We start from the raw sequence: 21,110 nt of genomic DNA on the forward strand, positions 1-21,110 counted from the left end.
GTGTAAAGGGAAATTGACGATAAGAGATGCGTTTATGCCATTAATATATGTGCGAGTATTTTCCTAGTATACATGAATGTCCTGACTTCAAAATGTTTTAGTTTTTGGTCTCGTTCAAGATTTTTGCGAGATTCTCACCGTCAGCTGCGGTTTTGACCTTGAGAACATACGTAGTGATTTTCCCATCGGATCCAGCAACGGGGACGCGGACAAGCGAGCCATTGCCCATGGTTTTGTATTCGATTGCTTTAGCCAAGCCAGCATTGAGAAGAACTCTAAGAGCTCCATCGGCGCGCAACAAGATTCTGGAGCTTGATCCTTCCTTCGACTTCAACACCTTCAAATCACCAACGCCCATGTTCTTATAGGGCTCAGCTGTGTTTGCAGAGTCAAAAAGCATGAGCTTGGCTCTTTGCTCCAAGACAACAGTCTCATTTTCTTCACCGGTAGTGGTGTCGATTTTCTTGTCTCCCAATGACGCGACAGGTGCAAATTTGATGTCAACCTCTGCTTCGGCCTCTGCTTCCTCACCGTCTTTATCGGTCTTTGCAGCTACAGTAGTACTAGAAGGAGTAGCGGCTGGCTGGCCAAAAGAAAATGCAGCGGGTTTGGCGCTATTACCAAACAGGAATGCAGGTTTGCTATCGGTAGCAGAGCTGCCAAACAGGAATGGAGTGGACTTGGAATCTGAAGCTCCGAAGTTGAAAGCGGGAGCCTTGGTCTCAGAGGAAGCAGGCTTTGAGTCCGTCGATCCAAAATTAAAAGCGGGAGTCTTACTCTCAGAGGAAGCAGGCTTCGAGTCTGTTGAGCCAAAGTTAAAGGTTGGTGTTTTACTCTCAGAGGGAGCCCCAAAAGAAAATGGCTTGGGCTTTTCCGTTTCAGAAGATTGAGCGGGTTGACCAAACATTGGAGCTTTGGAGGATGACTCGTTGGATGGTTTGGCAGCACCAAATGAGAAGGCAGCTGGAGCGTCGGCTTTGGTGTTCGAGCCAGTCGAAACATTAGAAGCAGAAGTGCCAAAAGAGAATGCAGGCGGCTTTTCTGACGAAGCAGCACCGAAGCTGAAAGGAGCAGCAGCCACTGGCTTTTCGTTCGAGGCGTTTCCGAAATTGAAAGCTGGAGTCGAAGATTGTTCGGGCTTAGAGGCAGCGGCATCAGGCTTGCTTGCAGCAGAAGCAGCACCGAAGCTGAATGGAGCTGCTGGAGCAGATGAGGCCTGTTCAGTTGTCTTCATCTGGAACACAGGATCACTGATCTTCTTGTTGAATGTAAAGGTTGGGCCCTTGATTTCGATCTCGGATTCCGAATCGGAGTCGGCCTTCTTGGGTTCTGGTTTCTTACCAAACGAAAATGGCAGGTTCTTGATCGTGGGCTTGTTGGAGAGACTAAAGGAAGGACCTGCAATCTTAATATCCTTTGGCTTTTCATCCTCGCTCTCTGAATCAGAATCAACGTCTACGGTTACTGGCTGTTTAGAAGGCTTGGCTGGGACTTGGGCCTGTGGTTGTGGTTGTGAAGACACAGTCTCTGACTTAGAGAAGGATACACCAGCAAAGGGGTTCTTAGCGGGCTCAGCAGCAGCTGGAGCAGCAGTAGAAGAAGCAGCAGGCTTGACAGCAGCCAGTGCCACAATATTACCGAAAGGATTAGGTTTGGCTGCAGCTGTGGATGGAGCTGTTTCTGGAGGAGTCTGTTTCGAAGCACCAAAGCCACCGAAGCCACCAAAAGAGGCCGGCTTCGAGCTATCGTCACCAAACAATGGCTTCGCATACTCGAGATATTTCTCACATGCCTGGCGGAGGTCAGGAACACCGTTCTGGTTGGCTTTAGTGACGGATTCTACAAATCTATTGGCCAACGCCTTCAATTTCTCGTCTTTTTCAGCGGAACGAGTTGCGTTCGAATCAGAAACCGCAGGCGCACTTACTGGTGCGCCGAAACCGGAGCTAGGTGTTCTCAGGCCGGAATTGGGCGTGAATGATCTACCCTTGGGTTTAAGGATCTTACGCTTGGCCATGGTTTCGGCAGAGGCCATGGGCATGGCAGACGGCTCGTCGTCCGAGGATCCGTGGCCGTCTTTGCTGATCTGCAGTCCGGCGATTCGTTTGGCCATTTCTGGATTGATGTGTGTTCTGGATTGGATTTGGCGTAACTTTCGCTATAGTAATTGTGTGGTGTACGGGTGTGAGATGTGGGTGTGCGATGAGACCCACTGAAATGGCCAAATGGAGCGATTAGGTGTGGGCGGTTTCGGGCAACAGGGGTGTCTTGAGGCACAACAAATTGATGAGGAAAGTTTTGTGATTTTTTGGGTTTGGTAGAATGGGGGGTTGTCGAGGGGAGAAGATGAGGGCCAAAGCCCTACACTGCACGTGACGCGCACCACTGAACTGATCCATCACCACCAGACAGCGGTGTCCACGTGACGCCGCGCTGCGCACTGCCAGGCCTGAGAAAAGTGAGAAAATTGTTCCAGTTCTCTTTCTGCTACATAGAAACTTTGAAGAGTATGTTGAGCCATAACAGCTGCAAATGAGAGTGAATCCGAGCGAGATGGACGTCCGGACGTGAGCTTCCGCGCATCTTTAAGCACCCAAAGTGGGTGATTTCCATTGACGTCCAAAGACCAAATGTTTTTAGTGATCCTTTTCGGAAAAGAAAAAGTCTATTGAATACGAAATGAGAAACGAGAAACTCAAAAAGGAATATGAATATGGAACACGAACCTTAATAAAGAAAAGAAATCATCATCGAGAACCACACAACCTCCCATTCCCACATCTAGATTCAAGAACCATCACATATTCACTCTCGTCATTTGCACAATCCTCACCCAACAAAACACATTACTAACTAGCAGATGGCTCCAAAGATTCAACAAACCAAGGCTGCCAAGGCCGCCGCCGCTTTGGCCGGTGGTAAGAAGGGTAAGAAGAAGTGGAACAAGGGTAAGGTTAAGGACAAGGCCCAACACGTCGTCATCTTGGACCAAGACAAGTACGACAGAATCATGAAGGAGGTCCCAGGCTTCAAGTTCGTTTCTGTCTCCGTCTTGGTCGACAGATTGAAGATCGGTGGTTCCATGGCTAGAGTTGCTTTGAGACAATTGGAGTCTGACGGTGTCATCAAGCCAATTGAGAAGCACTCCAAGCAAGCCATCTACACCAGAGCTTAAGCGTGTGTATAGATCCAATGTAAATCTACGTAATCGTGAAATGTGTAGCGGTGTAGCGATGACTGGTGGTGTGTGGAGCGTCAATGACCGTAGATCAAAAGAACGAAGGACCATAATTTGACAAGTGACGAAATGAAACGGTAACAAAGTAAAAACAGGAAACGAGTTTCTTTTTCTTTAAACGAATATCTACATTCTATTGGTCGCCACCACCAACCCAGAAACACATTTGCAAAATCTCACCTATTTCTACAACACCTTGTCTGAAAAATTACAGTGCTCCTACAAATCGCACAGAAACACAAAACGTACGTAGGTTGAAATGCTCGCACAACGGATGGCTATACGCCGGACGTTCTTCTCCGCCACCAAAGGCAACAAACACCGGCTCACCAAAAGAGTCGCTGTTTCGCCTCTGCTTCTCTTTGAGGTGGTGTCGGATGTGGCTCGCTACAACGAGTTTGTTCCGTTTGTCACGCGGTCGTTTGTCGATGCCAGAAACGAGCAGGGACTTCCAACGCAGGGTGGGTTCCGTGTAGGCTGGAAGGATTTCGACGAGGAGTTTGTGTGTAGACTTAGTTGTGTAAAAGACAAGAGCATCGTGGCCGAGTCGTTGACGGAGCTGCTATTCACGCATTTGCGGAACGACTGGCAGTTTCGCCCGGTCAAGAGCCGGCTGGAGGGGACGCTTCATACGGTGGTGGACTTTACGCTTCTGTTTCTGTTCCGGAATCCGTTGTACAATAGTGTGTCGTCGATGTTCCAGGAACGGGTCAGTCAAATCATGATCGATGCTTTTGAGAAGCGGGCTCGGGAACTAGAGGATAGACAGAAGCAGGTGGAGGAGTAGAGGCTTTCGGGATAGTATAGTAGTCTGGCCCAGATGAATTGTAAATATTGAGTATAATGAATGAAAAGATGAACGATATTGATTGGTGGCGAGTGAATCTTATGTACTGATTGAGTGAGAGATTGTCGATCAATTAGATAATGAGTGGAATGAATGGTATATACTTCAATGGTGTGGGTACTGAATGGTCCTATTGAATGGTCTGTAATCTATTGACGTGTATGAGTAAATTTGTTGAGAAGTAGAGTTCTATTGATGAGATTATAAATCGAATAAAGTAGTATTGAATTGGAATGGGTTAGCGATTGGAATGGGTAACATTATGAGGAAATACTGAACGAACAATACACCGAATGAACAGTTTCACATAGAGCAGTATGAAGTAACTACCAAATGAAAGCAAACAACATTAAAACCTAATTCAATGATCGGAAAATGTAATCGTAATAGATAAGTCTATGTATAATGCCCTGGATCAGAGCCAGTTATAGAATGCATGCCTTGCTCTAAATTGTAAAATGAAAATAAACCTCCCACATAAAGGGCCCCGTGGAAATCATGACGCGTAAAGTTTTGACCGGATTTCATAGGAAATACCGGCCGCTTGTATCATATCGAATCACCTATTGCAGCGATTAGATATACTTGGGAGTAAGTGAGTGCGAGCCAACCTGATACTCTCGAAGATTGTGATGTGGAATTCGCGAAAGAGCAGCATCTGGAAGATTAAGAAATGATTCCTTGCTGATCAGACTCTGCCGCTTCTTGTCGGACGACGAAAAGACCGATACCGTTGACGAACTACGGCTGCGACCAAACAAATTGAGCTCCGACGCAAAGTACGACTCTCTCAAGTAAGCATGTGTCAATGGTGACATGTTAGCAGGCTTTACCAATGTCTTGTTGAGCCATGGGTCGCCGAACGTCAACGGCCGGATGCATTTGAGCGAGTCTCGCAATTGGCGCTTCTCGCTGTCGATTTGCTTAACTGGGAACCATTTCTCATCCTCAATCCTGGTGGTTTGCAGGAGAGACATGCCCATTTGGGTGTTGTTCTCGTTGCATTGCGCCAAAATGTCCATGTACGCTTCCAAGTCGTCTTCGTCGTCAGAGTTATGGACATCACTCAAGTTCAGAACATCTTCGTCCATGTCATCTTCCTGCCCCGTGGTGAGCACAGACGAGGGCGTGCTGGTCATGCTCCGAGGAGGAGTATCAACCTGTGCCAACGCAATGTTGCTTGTTGTGTACAGCCGGGACTCTCTTGTTCTGGGAGTTGGCGCAGACAAAACATCGCGAGACGACGCCGAAGCGCTCGAATTGGCGCTAGAATTAAATTTGCCCTTGAGTCTGAAGAAGCGGCCACGCAAGCTCAAAGATGCGTTGGGGTCTGACTGCGCTCTCGTTCTACGGTTCATCATGTCGTTGAAAAATGGCGTGTTGCGGTCAATATTGTTTCTTCTCCGGCGAGGCACCGTTCTGTACCGTGGCAAGTCTCTATCGGTGAGATCAAGTGCAAGATCTCTGCCGACCAGAACGGCCAAATTCCATTGGATCATGTCTTTGGCAGTTGCGAACAGAATGAGGAGTTGTTCATTCTCAAGACGGAGACGGAGAACGTTGGCACGCTTTGTGTAGTCGCTAGCAAGCCCAAGCTTGGCATGTTGTAAGGAGTATGAACGAACAAGGCGCTTATTGTTGGGGGCGTTGAGACGGGAAAGCAGCACCACAGACAGGCTTCTTGAGCCATTCAGCCACTCGCATGAAGGAAGAACATTGAGCTTATCACACACCGAATAAAACGCTTTATCGGCGTTTGTAGTGAAGAGAGACTCCAAATGTTCAGGATACTCGCCCGAAGGACTCAACTCTTCGGAAATGGAGCTTCTTGCATCAAGCAAGACCTGCTCCAAATGACTAGGAATCAGGTAGAAGTTCAACTGCGTTGAGTTGAGCTCCACCAAGAAGTTTTTCCATGAGCGAGTAGCGGCAGCCTCGTAGGGACTGTACCACTCTAGTTTCCGAGCACAGATTCCAAGCTTGTAGGCTGCTGGTTTGTAATTTGGAAGAGACTCTTGGCCAGCCAATTTGTCGTAAACATGGAATCTTGGGCATCCTCCGGGAGGCAAAACATTATATTGCGGAGGGTTGACTGGCGCAGGCTCCATGAACAGGAGAAATGAGTCCTGGCGTGGGAACGTCTTGGCGTCCAGAAGAAAAGACTGTGGAAAAGGCTGTTCGGCCCGCAGCTGCTGTTTCGGTGAGCAAGGGAGATCCAGCAGAACGGGCGAAACCAGAAGCAGTGTGGAGGGTGACGCTGGCCGGGGCAGAGACCCGGAATCAAAGGATATGTCTGTGATAGAACGCAGGCCATGCGATAACAGGCTGATGGAGCGGGTGAGCTTTGTATTACTGAGAATAGTAGCCAAGAAGTCTTCTTCGGCGGGTAAATCGACGTGAGAAGCAGCGAAGCCAGATCTATCATGTTGTTGGTCCATTTTCTGGCTCAGTATAGGCGGCTTCTCGGACCACATATCTTCACGAAGAAGCTTGAGCGGCAGGCCGGATGCTGCTTCTGGATGGGTCGCACTGTTCATTCTTTGAGTTTGAAGATATGGAAATGGTATTGATTAATAGAGAGGTTCCAACTTCAAGCGATTAGGTTTGAAGCAGTCTTTTCGATTCACCGATGTATCAGTTAGATCTCGATGAATGAATCCTTTCTAGTACTGAAATTAGTCACTAATGATCTCCACTAGATGTAAAAGGGGTAGTGAAGAGATATACAGAGTCTGATGAACAAAGTCTGATGAACAAAGTCTGATGAACAAAGTCTAAAGCTAAAAGAGCCTTTTGTGCTTTTGGTGTAACTTAGGTTGTTACTTGTGTGGTGACTTTCGTAGTTTCTTAGTCACTTCAACAGTTCTGGAACAAGAAAGTCTATGCAATAAGCTCTCCAATCTAAGAAATAGACGATTTAAACAATAAAGAATCGTCCAAGCTGGAAGCCTCAAAACGTGATTTCGTCAACCCCAGGTGTGACCCGAATATTCACTCGGAACAAGAAATTGTCTGATAATGCACCGATCCGGTAATGTCGGAACAAATGATAAGCGGATAGCCGAAAACGCACAGATCTGAGAAGCGGAGGCGCCGAATTCACGCAAACACACCAGCTATACTCGTAAAAAATCACAACCACCAAAAAAAAGTTCGGAGATCGATGTAGTAGATAAAAGACAATGCCGCAAAAATTATTCAGGTTGCGAATAGGGGAGATAGGGCGCCGTTTGTCTGCAGGAGCACCCAGTTGGATGATTTCATTTCGGCGGCCCGGGTCGCCGCTGGAGTCGGGGCTGGAAGGGCTTGCGGAGAGAGAGAGAGCACTGTGGCTCGCAGGCTGTGTGGCCAGTTTGGCGAACAGCGAAATGAACATTAATTATCGATCTAGATGTGCCAAATCGAATGTCAAAATATGAAACTTAGAGTTGGGTGCCTGCACATAAGCGTTTTATCTTCTATGCGACATACAGTTCTGCCTCGTAATCAGTAGACCTATTTGGCGGGGAAACCATTTGACGTTGGGCGTTTTGCGTTTTGGCGAAGAGGACTGGGGAGAAAAAGAAATGCCCGGCCGGAAAAACTGCCTTCGCTCATATGTCTCACTTTCGGAGAATTTATGATTTGGGTTCGGGAACTTTTGGTGTTGGAGTTTGGGTCGAGTGTGGGTAGGCATCATTACGTAAGTGGTTTTTGCTGTGAGCACTGAAGGACAGTGTGATTGTGGCTTTTGGCAGTGCGAGTTGCTGGAGCGGTTGACATGTGAGAGCGAGGACAAATTGAGTACATTTTGGAAATGGTAGAGCGATGATTGCTTAAAATTTGCAGGGGTGAGATCGTTAGTGAGTGGTCTGAGTGAGTAGTGCTTCGTGATAGGAAGAGAGTGAAGACAGTGAAGACAGTGATGAATACAATGGACGTGTGAGATGTGATTGGTGATGGTGATGGTAAAAATATTGCCTAGTTTTACAGTTTAGTTCTCATTTTAGATTGCTGTTCCATATACATTCGTGGCCCTTTGAATGCATTCTCATAGGGTGTAATCAGACATTCGGCAGTAAAGGATTCTTAGTATTCCTTGCCTAATATTCTCCACGATGTATTCTTCACAATTTTGGCTTAGAGATTGAAGTTTTGAAACATCATTTATTCCACTTTCACCTTTTCACCGCTTTCTTTCCTTCATCATACTTCTATTAGTGTCACACACTGTCTGATTAAACCTACTCTCGCCTCCATCGCCATCCCTAACATTTTTCGCTAATTTTCTTCTCGAGTTTCTCCACTCCACCATTTGACCGTCTTCCCTGCACCTCGGGCTATATAAACTCGTTCTTTCCCCATCTAACCAACATCTCAAACCCCATTGACACTGGCTATATATACTCCCTCATCGCACCGTATCTCAGCTCATCGCTTCCCTAATTCGGCCAAATGGATTCGGAAAAAGCCCAATTTTGCATTTCACAAACCTGCCGTCTACTACGAAATGGCACTGACTTCTCCGAATTTCAGGAATGCCTAGATCGCTTGGGAAAGCTAGTCGTGGCATCTGCACAAGATGCTGAATTACGAGATGCGATGGCCACCCAAGAATCCCTCGATTCTCTACTTTTGCTGATCCTGGCGATTCCTGTAATTGACGGTGACTCGAAGGGCGAATTGACTCTCTATGTGCGCTTGTTGCGAGGCGCGGTGTTGCTTCTACGCAACTTGGTTCTTTCAGCTGACTCAATTGACTCCGCGTCGCTTTTCAAGGGTCTCAGCCAATTGAACTCTGCAGTTCCTGCCACAAATTCTTTTTTTGCAAGATGCTACATTGCCTATTTTGAGCTCTTGGCCAATTGCGCCTCCAAGTTTGGCTCTGAATGGTTGGACTTGGAAGCTATGGCCTCACATATGGCTACAATCGGACTAGATAACTTTCTCAGTGCAAAAAATGGCCTGTTCACAACTCCGTTCAATATTTTTATTGCATGCTCTTTCCGCAGTCACGATGCGGCGGGCGCTCTTCTTCTGGACCCCAGATTGGCTCCTATTATGACCTACCTCTCAGATGTCGATTTGGGAGAAGCCCAGGAACTCATTCCGGTCATACAGGAAGTTATCGTGCACGAAAAATTCCACACTTATATCATGGCGTCTCTCGAACCCAAGCCTGCGAGAGGAGCCCAGTTTTTGGCCTCGGCCAGATTGGGTGTTACCGAAAAAGAAGACTGGACGAATCTGCAATGTCTCACCATCCTAGACTGGGCTTTCTCAATTGTCAAGGAAGTGGCGCCGCTCGTCGATGTATCTCTCAAATCTAGAATTTGGGATCCTGAAGGCTTGGCTGGGCTTCATCTGACCTCAGTTCTGGCGCTAGATATACTAGCAGACTTGGGAAAGTTTAACTGTGCGCAGCAATTTTTCCTAGAGTACGATGTTCTTGATGTGGTCATTCCTCTCTTCCGCGTTATTCGTGAAAACACCACCATTCGTGATGCCAAAAGTTCCCGCCAGAGTACCGATAAAAGGTTCCCTGTTGTGGCTTCCATCATAATTGAAATCCTCGCAACTGTTTGTCATGGCTCCTTTGAAGCCCAGGAGAAAATTCGCGAACTTCATGGACTCGAGTTGGTCTTATCCAGTTGTGTGATTGACGATGATAACCCATTTATGAAGGAGAGAGCTATTCTCTGCTTGCGATTCTTGTTAGAGAAGAACCAGAAAAACCAGGAGTTCGTTGCATCGTTGGAAGCGCAAAATGTTGCTGATAGCAGTTCTCTTGAAGCGGCAGGCTACGAAGTAGATCTTGTGGATGGGAAAGTGCAAGTCAAGAAAAAGCAAGACGCTACGTAGCGCAAGATACCGTATCGTGTCAAAACCAGATTATTCATGTGTGTATTAATTATAAAGTTCTCTTTTAAGCCTTCGACTCCTTGGCCAACTCCTCCTCAATAGCCTTCTTCACCTTCTCCTTGCATGCCTCATCAATCAACAAGATTCTCTTCTCCTTGGTGGCCAAGGATCTCAAATCGTCATTGAGCACATCGTCATCGAAACAGTACTCTGGGAAGCTCAGCAAAGCCTTGTTGACAACCTCAGAAAACTTGGCAGGGTGTGCAGTTGACAAGGTGATGTATTTGAGGTCGGTGACACCTTCTTGCTTGTCTTTGGCGACAAATCTGAAAGTGGTAGCGATACCGACGGCGGTGTGAGGGTCCAAGACGTAGTTGTCGGGCGTAGCGCTGTAAACTGCCTTGATGGTTTGGATGGTAGCCTCGTCATCGACTCTTTCGGAGTCGAAGTCGACTCTAGCAGCAGCAGTGACACTCTCTGGAGCAACAACAGAGTGAGTGGTCTTCAACTGGACCATCCACTCGTTCAAAGTCTCACCAGCCTTGGCGTCATCGCCGTTGGTCATGTTGTCTCTGACAAGGTACCACAACAATCTCTCGAAGTTGGAAGAGATGAGAATGTCCATGGCAGGCGAGAAGGTAGCCTTGACGTCACCGCTGGACTCGTAACGACCGGTCTTCAAGAAACGGTCCAAGATATCGTTCTCGTTGGTAGCGATGATCAACTTGTCAGCAGGCAAGCCCATCTTCTTGGCGTAGTAGCCGGCAAGAATGTCACCGAAGTTACCGGAAGGCACCACGAATCTGATCTTTGCAGCGTCGTTGTTCTCGGCCTTGAGCACTTGGAAGTACGAGTAGAAGTAGTAGGTGATCTGGGCCAAGATACGGGCCCAGTTGATGGAATTGACCGCAGCAACGTGGTGTTTCTCGTTGAACTCCTTGTCGCCGAAGATCATCTTGACAATGTCCTGACAGTTGTCGAACGTACCGTTCACAGATAAGGTGTGGACGTTAGGGTCCTCTACGGTGGTCATCTGTTGCTCCTGGATAGGCGAAATACGGCCGGTGGGGTACAAAATGAAAACACTTACATCCTTCTTGCCGCGCAAACCATAGATGGCAGCAGAGCCGGTGTCACCGGAAGTAGCACCCACGACGGTGATGTTCTCTCTCTTGGCAGGGTCCTCGATGCCGGCGTTTCTTCTCTTCAAGAAGAACTCAAACAAGTTTCCCACAAACTGCAATGCAACATCCTTGAATGCATACGTAGGGCCGTGGAAAAGCTCCAACAAGTACAAGCCTTTGCTTTCATCCAAAACCTTAACTGGAGTGACATCCTTGGCGCGGAACGTGCTGTACGAACGGTCGACCAAGTCCTTAAGCTCCGGGCCCGAGATTTCCGAGCTGCTGATGTAGTGGCTCATGATCTCGTAGGCGAGTTCCTGGAAACTGAGGTCTTTCCATTTGGAGATGAAATCTTCGGGAAGTTTGGGGATTTGGGATGGAATGAAAAGCCCGCCGTCACGTGCCAAGCCGGTCATGACGGCCTCCTCAAAAGAGACGGCCTGGTCGGCGGCTGAGCGGGTGGATCTGTAGCTTTGGGAAGACATACTGGGTTGAATTGGGGAAATTGGTTGGAAAATGTATGATTCATATATGAGGGTGTGTCACGTGGTGTGTCACGTGAGGATGATTCACGGAGCCCGTTTTTCGTCAATTTCCAATATGTAGGAGTTTTTTTTTAATAAAATCATTTGGATTTTGAGGGTTAGTTCTTTCTTTCGGCGCCTCCTTTGAGTTTGTGGCTCTTATGCCCGTGCGGTTTTGTTGCGTCAGTGTGTTGAGTCACGATCTGAATAGATCCTCTAGGCATATCTGATTATGAATAGTAATGGGGAAAAAGAGAAAGTTGATGATCCAAAAACATTGAATTTTTGGCGGAATTGAATCCTTTCGACTGGCATATGCACTTAGAGCTACCTTGATTGACCAGGTCCCACCCATATGAAAGCACACGAAGATATCAGAGAAAAAGGCAGAAAAATAGAAACATGTTCATAAATCGGATATTTTTCATCGAAAGATAATCCCAATTTTCACGCTCCACAGATTTCCTTACCCCACACTTCTATCTATAGCTGCCAGTAATTTTTCAACTTCCACCATACCCAAATTCGTCAGTCGGCAGAACGAAATATAGGGTTTTATCTGGTTGACTCAATTTTCATGACTTCAAAGTATCTCGCAAACCACCTACGCTTTTCTCTGTCGCTCGCTAGCCGGAACTATAGGGCTTTTTCGACAGTGCAGAAATGCTACGAGAACCAGGACATCGTCACCGATTGTAGCCATTCACTCCAACATTTCGAACAGATATTCGAAACAGACTCCATCAAGTACTCTTTTGGCTACGGTCTGGGGGTATTTCCGCAGGCCGGGTACGATACGGCCAAAACCAAACCTCAGATCGATGTAGTACATGTTGTAGACGATGCCACGAGGTTCCATGAGTACAATACAAAACAATTTCCCAAGCACTACTCGTTTCTCAGACAGCTAGGCGTCTCTTCCATCGTTAAGGTTCAAGAGTTCGGCGCTGGTGTCTACTACAATCCCTACGTAAGCATTGAGGACGACCAGGGGGTCGAAAGTATGATCAAATACGGAATTGTCACCGAGGACGTTCTATTCAAGGACCTTACTGAGTGGTCGACGTTCTATTTGGCGGGACGGCTACAGAAACCGGTGCGTCACATTTTTGGCAGCGACAATAGACTAAAAGAAGCCAACGACTACAATTTGCAGAGTGCGTTCAATCTCCTGTTGGTTCTCCTCGCGCTTGGAAAGAAGCGAGACCTCACCGTGTCGCATTTATTTGAAAAAATCGCCCTGCTCTCTTACATGGGAGATCCCCGAATGCTAGTGGGCGGCGAGAATCCAAATAAGGTCAAGAACATTGTCATGCGCCAGATGCCCTATTTTGAGCAATTGTACGCTCCAGCCAAGGAGCTAGCGTTGTCCAGAGGATACGCTACCTTTGACAAAGATACCCTTGTGCCAAGCAAAGATATCCGGGTGATATCTGGAATTCTATCAGAGCTCCCACTCCAATTCCGCGCCCGCCTAGCTAGATCGTATCAACGGAAGTACTCGCTGCAGTGTGGAAAGGATCAACCCTGTGAGGGTGGCTCTGACTTTCTCGATGCAATCTCGGGAGACAATTATTTACGCCGAACGCTCCTCACCACCATTCTGGCAACGACCGCATATCCTGCGTTGGTTCAGTCACTCAAGGGTATTTTGACTGCGGGCATTGTGAAATCAACGAGATATGCTTGGGAAAAGAAGATGAAGAGCTTCAAGAAATAGTAATTCCAAACACGATTTCGTGAAATTTCAGGTCAGTGAAATTGCATTGTGTGCTCTGTCTCTACAATCGCCCATCATCTCCGCTACGCACCCTCCCACATTAGGAATTGCAACCATACTGGGAGGATACCAAGATCACTAAACACCTGGAACACAAGTCTAGACCAAATGCACCAAATGTATCCCTTGTGATTTGCCGCCAATTTAGTCCTGGCAGCGTCAGGTGTGCAACGCCAATACCACATTTACGACGGTGGTTTGGGGCTGCTAACGGTCCTCCAAGATTCCGAAGTCGTTTGCATGAAGTTGTCTGATCTTTCAATGCTCGGTGATCATGCTCCGTAAGGTTTTGCATTTCGGCAGGAATATGCGAGGCCGGAACAGACAATGCCAGGGACCTGTCCAAAAAAAGAATACTGGCGGACCGCATGGCTGCGAATGACCACGAAGGCAGCGAAACCAAATTGACTACAGAAATAAATCAAGTGAATCTGCCACCATTACTGCCCCTTTTTCGGATCACATGCTCGACTTTGCGTTCTCGTAAAGTACGCACAGCTCAAACGTTTCTCGGTGAGAAGCGGAATAAGACAAGTACGACAGAGCTCGTAAGTTTAAAAGAACAAAATCTGACTATTTTAAGCGATTTGACGCACGCAGAAACATCGATTCCGCCTCGGACCTGTCCTTCTCGTTGGTGACGTCAAAGAAATCGGCCCACACTGATCAAAGGTTGCATGAATAGCTGCAAAATGGAGATATGCACCTGCATGTGTTCGGGAACAAAACTGTACAGCGATCTCGCATAAAGATCTATTGTTATTGGAGCGAGTATCAGGGGAATTGAAGATTATACATTATACATTATACATAAATTTACACGTAGAAAGGCTTGCCCAACTTTGGTCTGTCGTAGTTATGCGTCCCGCACATAACTGCAGTGCCGTAAACGGAACCAGCCGCCATGGGGTCAATCACGTAGCCCAGACCAGCACGCTGCAAACTAGGCGATGGAATTGATTGTGGAGAATGTGGAGCGTTGTGCAAGTGCGTTTGCGATAGCGTGGGCAGCGCATCGGAGCGACGGTGGAGGGTTCCTGGCGACAGACCGCCGCACTGGGCGGACTCTGGGGCAGCGGAGAAGGAGAAGCGGGTGCTGCTTGCGGACAAGGCCGGCGTGGGCAACCCGTTGATAAGTGAAGCCGTGGAGCCTCTGTGGTCCTGGTCGGCAATGTATCCGTAGGAGTGGGCAGGAGCAGGCATCAATTGCATGTACACCTGTTGCTGGGGCTGAGGTGCGTACTGGTACGATTGAGGCACGGTGTTGTATTGGTAAGGCATCAACAGAGGGTGGCAGTAGTAAGATTGAGGGTAGTTGTACATGACAGAGGGAGCGGCGCCTGCACCAGCAGACGACACCGAAGTCACGGAAGGATTGTGCATTGACGAAGCGCTGCTAGAAGGATAGCTGTAGCTCTGAGGTCTCAGACGAGGGTGAGGAGCCTGAGATTCAGGAACACCATGGTAGTAGCCCTGCGCAGTCGAAGTCTCACCGTAGTGCAAGAAGTCGGACAGGTAGACCGATGGGTCCAAATGGAGCTTGAGAAGCGTCGAGTCCTGCGAAGGAATGGTGCCGGGAAGCACACCCTGCGAACGGTCCTCTGGGTTGTAGTAGGCAATCATGTGGAATTTCTCGCCCTGCTTGGTGGTAAGAGAAAAGCTCTGCTTCACCAAGCCGCCGGATTTCACGTTGCGGTGGCTATCAAGCTCGTTGTAGATGAGAAATGGGCCCTTGACCTTGGACGCCAGCCACGACTTGCCGTCGGTCCAGCGCTTCATGGTCAGCTCTGTCTCGTTCCAGGCATAGATGGCGCCGGCAACAATACATTTACGTTCGACATCGGTGAGACGCCGTTGGACCTTCCGGAGCACATTAAGACGGATTCCTTCGAGGATAAGAAGGGCATCCTGGAGACACATGATCAGGCCAAAGTAGGTCTGGTGTGAGTCGGTAGCGATGGGGTTCATTTTGAGGAAAGTTTTGGAGTGTCTGAGAAAATACTTTGACAGTTTTAGTACAAGTAGACAGTGTTGATCAGGAACAGATAAATGAATACTAGAACTATGAGGCAAGCACCAGTAACAACAGAATCAATTAGGATCAATCAGTAGCAACAGAAGACAGTGGAATTGTAGAAGCAGCCGGGTTTTATAATTATACCGCAGCCAAGTCGATTATAAATCTTATCAGTCCAAAGTAACACTAATAATTAGTATGTAGGTAGTCAGATATAGTGACAGTGTAAGTGCAGTGAGAGTAATAGTAAGGACAAGAAACGGTTGCCGAGTAGAGATAGAGGAGCAGCTCGCAACACAAATATGAAACAAGAGTCAGATTCTTTGGATCAAAAAGAAGAGAACGGCTTGACAGCAGAATCGGGGCGTTATATATGTGACAGCTGCAGATGGAGAACAGTCGGTTTTTTTCTTCGCACAATCTGGTGGCAGTCCTGGGGCCTGCAGACACGCCGGACAACCCTGCATTAGGGGTAGAACTGACTTTTGACTGTAATTAGTGTGCCGGCATGGCACCTGCAGCGGCTACCTGACGTTGTCGCGCGTTTACGTCGCATTGGGCGAAATAGTGTCTCCTTAAAGGTCAACGTTCCAAAGGGGATTAATGGCTGGAAGCGGAAAAAGAGAAGTGTGCGCTGATGACGCAGGAGGCCGTCTTGGGGCGTAGTGGAAATCGCAGCGAAAAAAACTTGAAGATTATGGTTCTCAATTGCCTAACCCCCCTTGATAGCACATTGCGCAACCCTGTCCCCTCTTCAACTATGGTGAAAATTTTCGACTCTGTTCCTGTCTTGGACCCTTCGCACAGGAGCCCCGACAGGGTCCCCACGCAGGTACGTGCGCGGTAGTACCACGAAATGGCCCCAGACCGGAAGAATCCTGAATTACACTAAGCGTGTTTTTTGCCTGCAGTGGTGCATGGCGCATAACGCCGTCTTGGACACAGCGCTCCAAATCTCGGACGTCAAGTATGCTGGGTGTCCCAAAGGGTTTAATTTGGTTTTGGTAACGATCTAAGAATTTAGCGGCACTAGTGGCTATGTGACCAATTTTTCTTACAGTTACATATACACCCATTCATTGAATACACTGTGAAGTTTCTCCTCCCCTGTTTGATAAGACGTGATTTTCCACGCGCTTTTGTTGTCCTTCTTGTGTTGTTGTCATTTCTTCATTTAAGGTTTTATGAATGTAGTCTTTGTCTGTATTGGGAAACGGCTATTCCAAGAGACCCTTTCGCAATAAAACAAGAATTCCCCAAGCGCTTTAGCCGCCCAGCGCTCTCTTTTCGTGGTTATTGCCATCTTTACCGTGTTTATGCTTATTCTTATTCCGGATGGGTACCAGAGTCAGGTCACCAGTGTGTGGGTCACCACCTCTCGTTCAGGGTTCGCAGTGGCCTGCAGACAGACAGATTGAAGCCGGCACAGGGAATGTAACCCAGCACACCAATTGGGCGCATGGCAACCCTTTCTGAGAATATATCCAGAACCAATGTCCAACTTATGCCTTTAACATTGGCTCTGTCTGCAGGCGAGCTCCCCATTTCTGTCGATTTTTTCTCAATCTAGCACGTCAACTTACCCGCGATGCACTCCCTTCCGCCTACCACCTGAGTACCCAGGGCGGGCGTTACCTTTCATGAGGCGTTGTTCACCTGGATCGGACAGCAAATCTCGACGTCAGAAACGGTGGGATCTGACGTGTCATCGCTGCCGTTGCTTTCAGCTGAAAAGCCTTCTTCTCAAGTGGAACCAAGGGTCTGCCGTGGAAAAATTTTCTGACGCGTTTCATCTCGCAGGATTCTGGAATGTGCGTTTAGGTGGGCCACATGACTTCCAAATTACCGTTACTCGTATGTTGCGACTATAAACTCTATTTACTGAAGTTTAAGGTTTCCAGCGACTGTATGTGGTCTCCACCCACAAGGGTGCTCAGGACGTTCCGCATTCGGCAAGACCCGATGTGTTCCTTATAAATTTTTAGCGGGGCGGAGCTTCCGACGTGGCTGGTGTCAACTTTAGGCCTGGGTGATGTTTTTGGCTGCTTTGGGCTGGTTTTGGTGGTGTTTGGGTTTCAGGTTGAGATTTATGGTTGCTGGATGCGGCGGCAGTTCTTAATAGGGTTGACGTCCATTAAACTACTCTTTTTTTTGTTTTTGTTCTGGCAAAAGCGTGTTCTTCTTGTTTCTTTTTTCTCTAGACACGAACTGGGTCAATTCTCAATGTCCCTGGCCCAATTCATGTTGCACCTCTTACCTTTCTGATTGCGCGATGCACTCCATCAAGGGATGAAACGGTTAGGAGCCCCTCACCAACCAGAAGTAATAAACGCAATTTAGAGATCGGTCAAGACTTCATCCCCAGGCCGCATTTTTCGTGGCATTGGTATGTTTGCGGTCTTTCACGATTCACTACGCCAAACGGCTGGCCTCTGGCCACACTTCCGTTCCTCCAATGTAGGCCTCCAAAATTCCGTCCATGCAGAAGCTCCAATTGAAATGAGCTCCAACTCGCGCTCAAGTCATACACGAAGAGGCCCAAAGCTGGCGTCAGTCATTCATGGCAGCAGGTAATACTCAGACATAATACCTTTAGAGAAAAAGCAGCTGGGTATCTCAACTGTTTTCGAGCGCAATTCGAACCTCGTCCGCACAGGGTGCAATATTGGATTTGCGCTTGTTTTGTTTCAGCGATGCCCGTCTGCCTTGTCTTGCTCGATTTGCAGATGCATCCCAATTTGGAAGTGCTGGGACAAAGTAGTGAGGCGGACAAATGTCTCTGCAGGATGACATTAATTACGAGCACCCACCATCTCGAAAGAAGAATCCGATAATGATAAATAATTTGGCCCCAGTTGATTTTAGGACGTGTTCGTGTGTTTGTCTCTTTTTTTTTTTTTGCCAGCGCGTTCTATTCTTCCAGAAGCCGAGCATCGAACCCTGTTGCGAAGCCAAGACAAGCCAAGATGGACGTTAGGGTTCTCTCTTCAGCTTCCAAACATGAGCTGCAAAGCTGCCAAACGAATTTTTCTTGGCTTTGGTGCGGCGTTCCTCGTCTCTGGCATTCCGGAGCTTTGCAAGTCTGGCCGTCGTAGGCCAGCAGTGCCTCATAGAGTTTAAACAAAACAAGCGCTGGATGGTATACACACTTCGCTGTGGACTGGATCTTCGTATTTCGTAAGATAATCCGAGTATAACTTTGGGGCTGTGTCTTGAATCTAGTCATGCGTCACGCACTGATGTTAAGCGAACTAATCAATGGTCTGTGGCTCTCAGGATCTATCCTCGGCTCCATATTACGAACTCTCTACCATTTTAAGCGGTAAACGTCAACTCAAGTTTGTCAAATTAGTAAGCGCCAAAACTTTGACTAACTACATCTAGCCGCCACAGATGTTGAAGGTTTCACGCTCTCATCTCTTTCGACTCGTGGTCTGTTTGCAGCCAGTACCTATACTACTACACACCTGTTGATGCTACAAGAAATGACTCGACTCGCCCGCGTTCTGCCATAACAAAAAAAATCAATAAATTTACTTTTCATTAAAATAATCTGCAAGTTCCCCAGAACTCTCCCCAGTTTTGGTCTTCGCACCCGTACCTCCCGCATCGCTATTAGCACTCTCCCAGAATCACCGCCTGAACAAACCCAATTTCTTCCACCAATGCCTCCCAGATCACAAATAAAAGACAGCGCCTCGGAATCCGAAGCAAAGCCAAACACTACGTCCCGTGCGGCCAACAAGGCCCGTAACGCTGTCGCTGCTGCGGCACAACTCGAGCTTTTATCGAAACACATCCATTCTAACGGCCCCAAGGATCAGCAGCCAATCGATCCGCTCGATTTCAGTTCCATGCATGAGGACGCTCTTCGCCGTTACAACAAGAAATACGATCTACAGCTTCCAGAGGTTCAGTCGCTCAACGACAACATCCTCCAACTGGAACTCGGGAAGAAAAGCTGCAGTGCAAAGAAGGCAGCACGCGTGCAGAAGATCAGCAAGCAGGACTTGGCGATGAATGTACAGAAACACTTTTTGGCAATGAATGTGCGGGAAAACGAGATTCTTGCGGGCTTTTTGTATAAGGTGAAGAACCAGAAGAAGGACTTCAAACTTACATTTTAGGCGCAGGCTCTTGGTTAGCGCATGTTCAAACATGCGAGTTCTTGATGAAAATTGGATGCATTCATGGCATTGAGATTGATGTGGGCCGGATTGTACCCATCAGTGTTGATCATCGGATGTTCGTATCATGAAGACTTGATCAATTTGTTTGAAAGAAATAATTGTGCGGGGAATCTACCTTCAGTATGGAACAACACAGTAGGTAATTGGCTCGAACGTGTCGTCAATTATGGCATCTTTGTGTGATATATACTGGGGACTAGCTTCCTGTGATGTTCTCAAGAAGAAGCATTACCTGAATCCAAAGGAAATTGCTATTCAAAATACCGTACTTCTTGAGTTTTCTCTTTGGAAGCCTTCCTTCGTGTGTATGGGCGAGGTCATTCATGAGAATTGGTCGTCTCACGCCGGTGGAATTCGGTACAGCCTCCAAATCAGAAGATTATCTCAAGTATGACCATCGAACTATCTTCAAGGCTAGCGATTGTCTTTCATTGGCTTTCAGTGCCAAAAGCCAAAGAATAGACTAGCAGTGGGCCAACTTTTTCTGCTTATCCTCGGATGCAATTATTTGTCATCTTTATCTCGGGAAAACCATTTCCAATATTTGAGAGACCTCTTCTGACGTTGCGCCTAGAACAGGCCATTAGAATGATGAGCCAAATTTAGCTTTCTCTTCTCATTCTCCGAGAGAATCCTTCCGATAGTGCTCCTTCAAAAAGCCTAGATTGGACTCATTTTCAGATAATCTAGAATTCTTTTATTTTTTGGCATTCCTGCCCGTCTCTTTTGACCAGCTCGCCATATACTAAACTTTCATTTATAGTTAAGACTAATTGCTCAATCTTCAAATAATCTATGATCTAGCTAATTTAAAGCCATGTCAACTCTCCACTCAGAACACACAATAGGACTGCATTTAATAGACTGCAACCCAACCGTTACATACATGAAGTCCCGCATTGGGAATATGCACCTGCGTCTAGATAGATCTTTGGCGTCTTTGCATGGTTGTCAAACCGGAGAGACTTCCATCAGAAGTTTATCTGTGAGGCACTTACCATTATGTCACCGCCTCAGTGCCCATGACCCACTCTTTATTAACCTCAAACTTTTGATTCAGAATCCAGACCCGATACCAATCGCCAAACGACGTCGCTGTGTGGACATGTGCGGCTCTACCATTAGCGGTTGGCCAACAGAGAAAAAAGAAATCAGCTAAATGAGCAAATTAACTCACGCAAAACTGTGGCAGGTGAGAATTCAGTCATTCCGTATCTGACTAAGAAAGCAGCCCACTCAGAATCTGGATTCTAAATTAGTTGCAAATTCCAAGATAGGGATGAAACATGGCGGCAAAATGTTTTGTGCGAAATTCACGGTGGAAACCAGACCCGCTAGCATCATCTGCGCAGCGCGAATTCAACTTTTTGGTTTGCAGGTGTTTCAAAAGTCTGTAAATGGTCAAGAGGCTGTTTCAGAGAGTGAATCGATGTGGAATTTCGTAGTGGTCATTCACATTCCATTCTTGATTTGAGCTTCAGAATCACCTTTCGCCCTTCAGCTCCGTTTTTGCCTCGGGAATGATCTTTCGCTTCGGCTGCCACTTATT

General features: G+C 47.4%; 9 protein-coding genes across 9 annotated transcripts; 5 read left to right on the forward strand and 4 right to left on the reverse strand.

Moving 5' to 3' along the window:
- Positions 1 to 97: 97 nt before the first annotated feature.
- PUMCH_002800 (uncharacterized protein) lies at positions 98 to 2,113 on the reverse strand (the record flags this gene model as incomplete). Its single annotated transcript, XM_063021795.1, has 1 exon — positions 98 to 2,113. One exon carries the CDS (start codon positions 2,111 to 2,113, stop codon positions 98 to 100), a length of 2,016 nt encoding a protein of 671 aa, XP_062877865.1.
- A 747-nt stretch (positions 2,114 to 2,860) lies between these two features.
- On the forward strand, positions 2,861 to 3,175 carry PUMCH_002801 (uncharacterized protein; the record flags this gene model as incomplete). The annotated part of the gene is made up of 1 exon (XM_063021796.1): positions 2,861 to 3,175. The coding sequence occupies one exon, from the start codon at positions 2,861 to 2,863 to the stop codon at positions 3,173 to 3,175; it is 315 nt and encodes a 104-aa protein (XP_062877866.1).
- A 322-nt stretch (positions 3,176 to 3,497) lies between these two features.
- PUMCH_002802 (uncharacterized protein) lies at positions 3,498 to 4,025 on the forward strand (the record flags this gene model as incomplete). The annotated part of the gene is made up of 1 exon (XM_063021797.1): positions 3,498 to 4,025. The coding sequence occupies one exon, from the start codon at positions 3,498 to 3,500 to the stop codon at positions 4,023 to 4,025; it is 528 nt and encodes a 175-aa protein (XP_062877867.1).
- Positions 4,026 to 4,660: 635 nt separating this feature from the next.
- PUMCH_002803 (uncharacterized protein) lies at positions 4,661 to 6,622 on the reverse strand (the record flags this gene model as incomplete). The annotated part of the gene is made up of 1 exon (XM_063021798.1): positions 4,661 to 6,622. The coding sequence occupies one exon, from the start codon at positions 6,620 to 6,622 to the stop codon at positions 4,661 to 4,663; it is 1,962 nt and encodes a 653-aa protein (XP_062877868.1).
- Positions 6,623 to 8,519: 1,897 nt separating this feature from the next.
- PUMCH_002804 (uncharacterized protein) lies at positions 8,520 to 9,926 on the forward strand (the record flags this gene model as incomplete). Its single annotated transcript, XM_063021799.1, has 1 exon — positions 8,520 to 9,926. The coding sequence occupies one exon, from the start codon at positions 8,520 to 8,522 to the stop codon at positions 9,924 to 9,926; it is 1,407 nt and encodes a 468-aa protein (XP_062877869.1).
- A 64-nt stretch (positions 9,927 to 9,990) lies between these two features.
- Positions 9,991 to 11,535, reverse strand: PUMCH_002805 (uncharacterized protein; the record flags this gene model as incomplete). Its single annotated transcript, XM_063021800.1, has 1 exon — positions 9,991 to 11,535. One exon carries the CDS (start codon positions 11,533 to 11,535, stop codon positions 9,991 to 9,993), a length of 1,545 nt encoding a protein of 514 aa, XP_062877870.1.
- Positions 11,536 to 12,151: 616 nt separating this feature from the next.
- PUMCH_002806 (uncharacterized protein) lies at positions 12,152 to 13,294 on the forward strand (the record flags this gene model as incomplete). Its single annotated transcript, XM_063021801.1, has 1 exon — positions 12,152 to 13,294. One exon carries the CDS (start codon positions 12,152 to 12,154, stop codon positions 13,292 to 13,294), a length of 1,143 nt encoding a protein of 380 aa, XP_062877871.1.
- An 876-nt stretch (positions 13,295 to 14,170) lies between these two features.
- Positions 14,171 to 15,322, reverse strand: PUMCH_002807 (uncharacterized protein; the record flags this gene model as incomplete). Its single annotated transcript, XM_063021802.1, has 1 exon — positions 14,171 to 15,322. One exon carries the CDS (start codon positions 15,320 to 15,322, stop codon positions 14,171 to 14,173), a length of 1,152 nt encoding a protein of 383 aa, XP_062877872.1.
- Positions 15,323 to 19,036: 3,714 nt separating this feature from the next.
- Positions 19,037 to 19,498, forward strand: PUMCH_002808 (uncharacterized protein; the record flags this gene model as incomplete). Its single annotated transcript, XM_063021803.1, has 1 exon — positions 19,037 to 19,498. One exon carries the CDS (start codon positions 19,037 to 19,039, stop codon positions 19,496 to 19,498), a length of 462 nt encoding a protein of 153 aa, XP_062877873.1.
- Positions 19,499 to 21,110: the final 1,612 nt, after the last annotated feature.

This window comes from Australozyma saopauloensis, chromosome 3, assembly GCF_035610405.1.
Source record: "Australozyma saopauloensis chromosome 3, complete sequence".
NCBI lineage: Eukaryota > Fungi > Ascomycota > Pichiomycetes > Serinales > Metschnikowiaceae > Australozyma > Australozyma saopauloensis.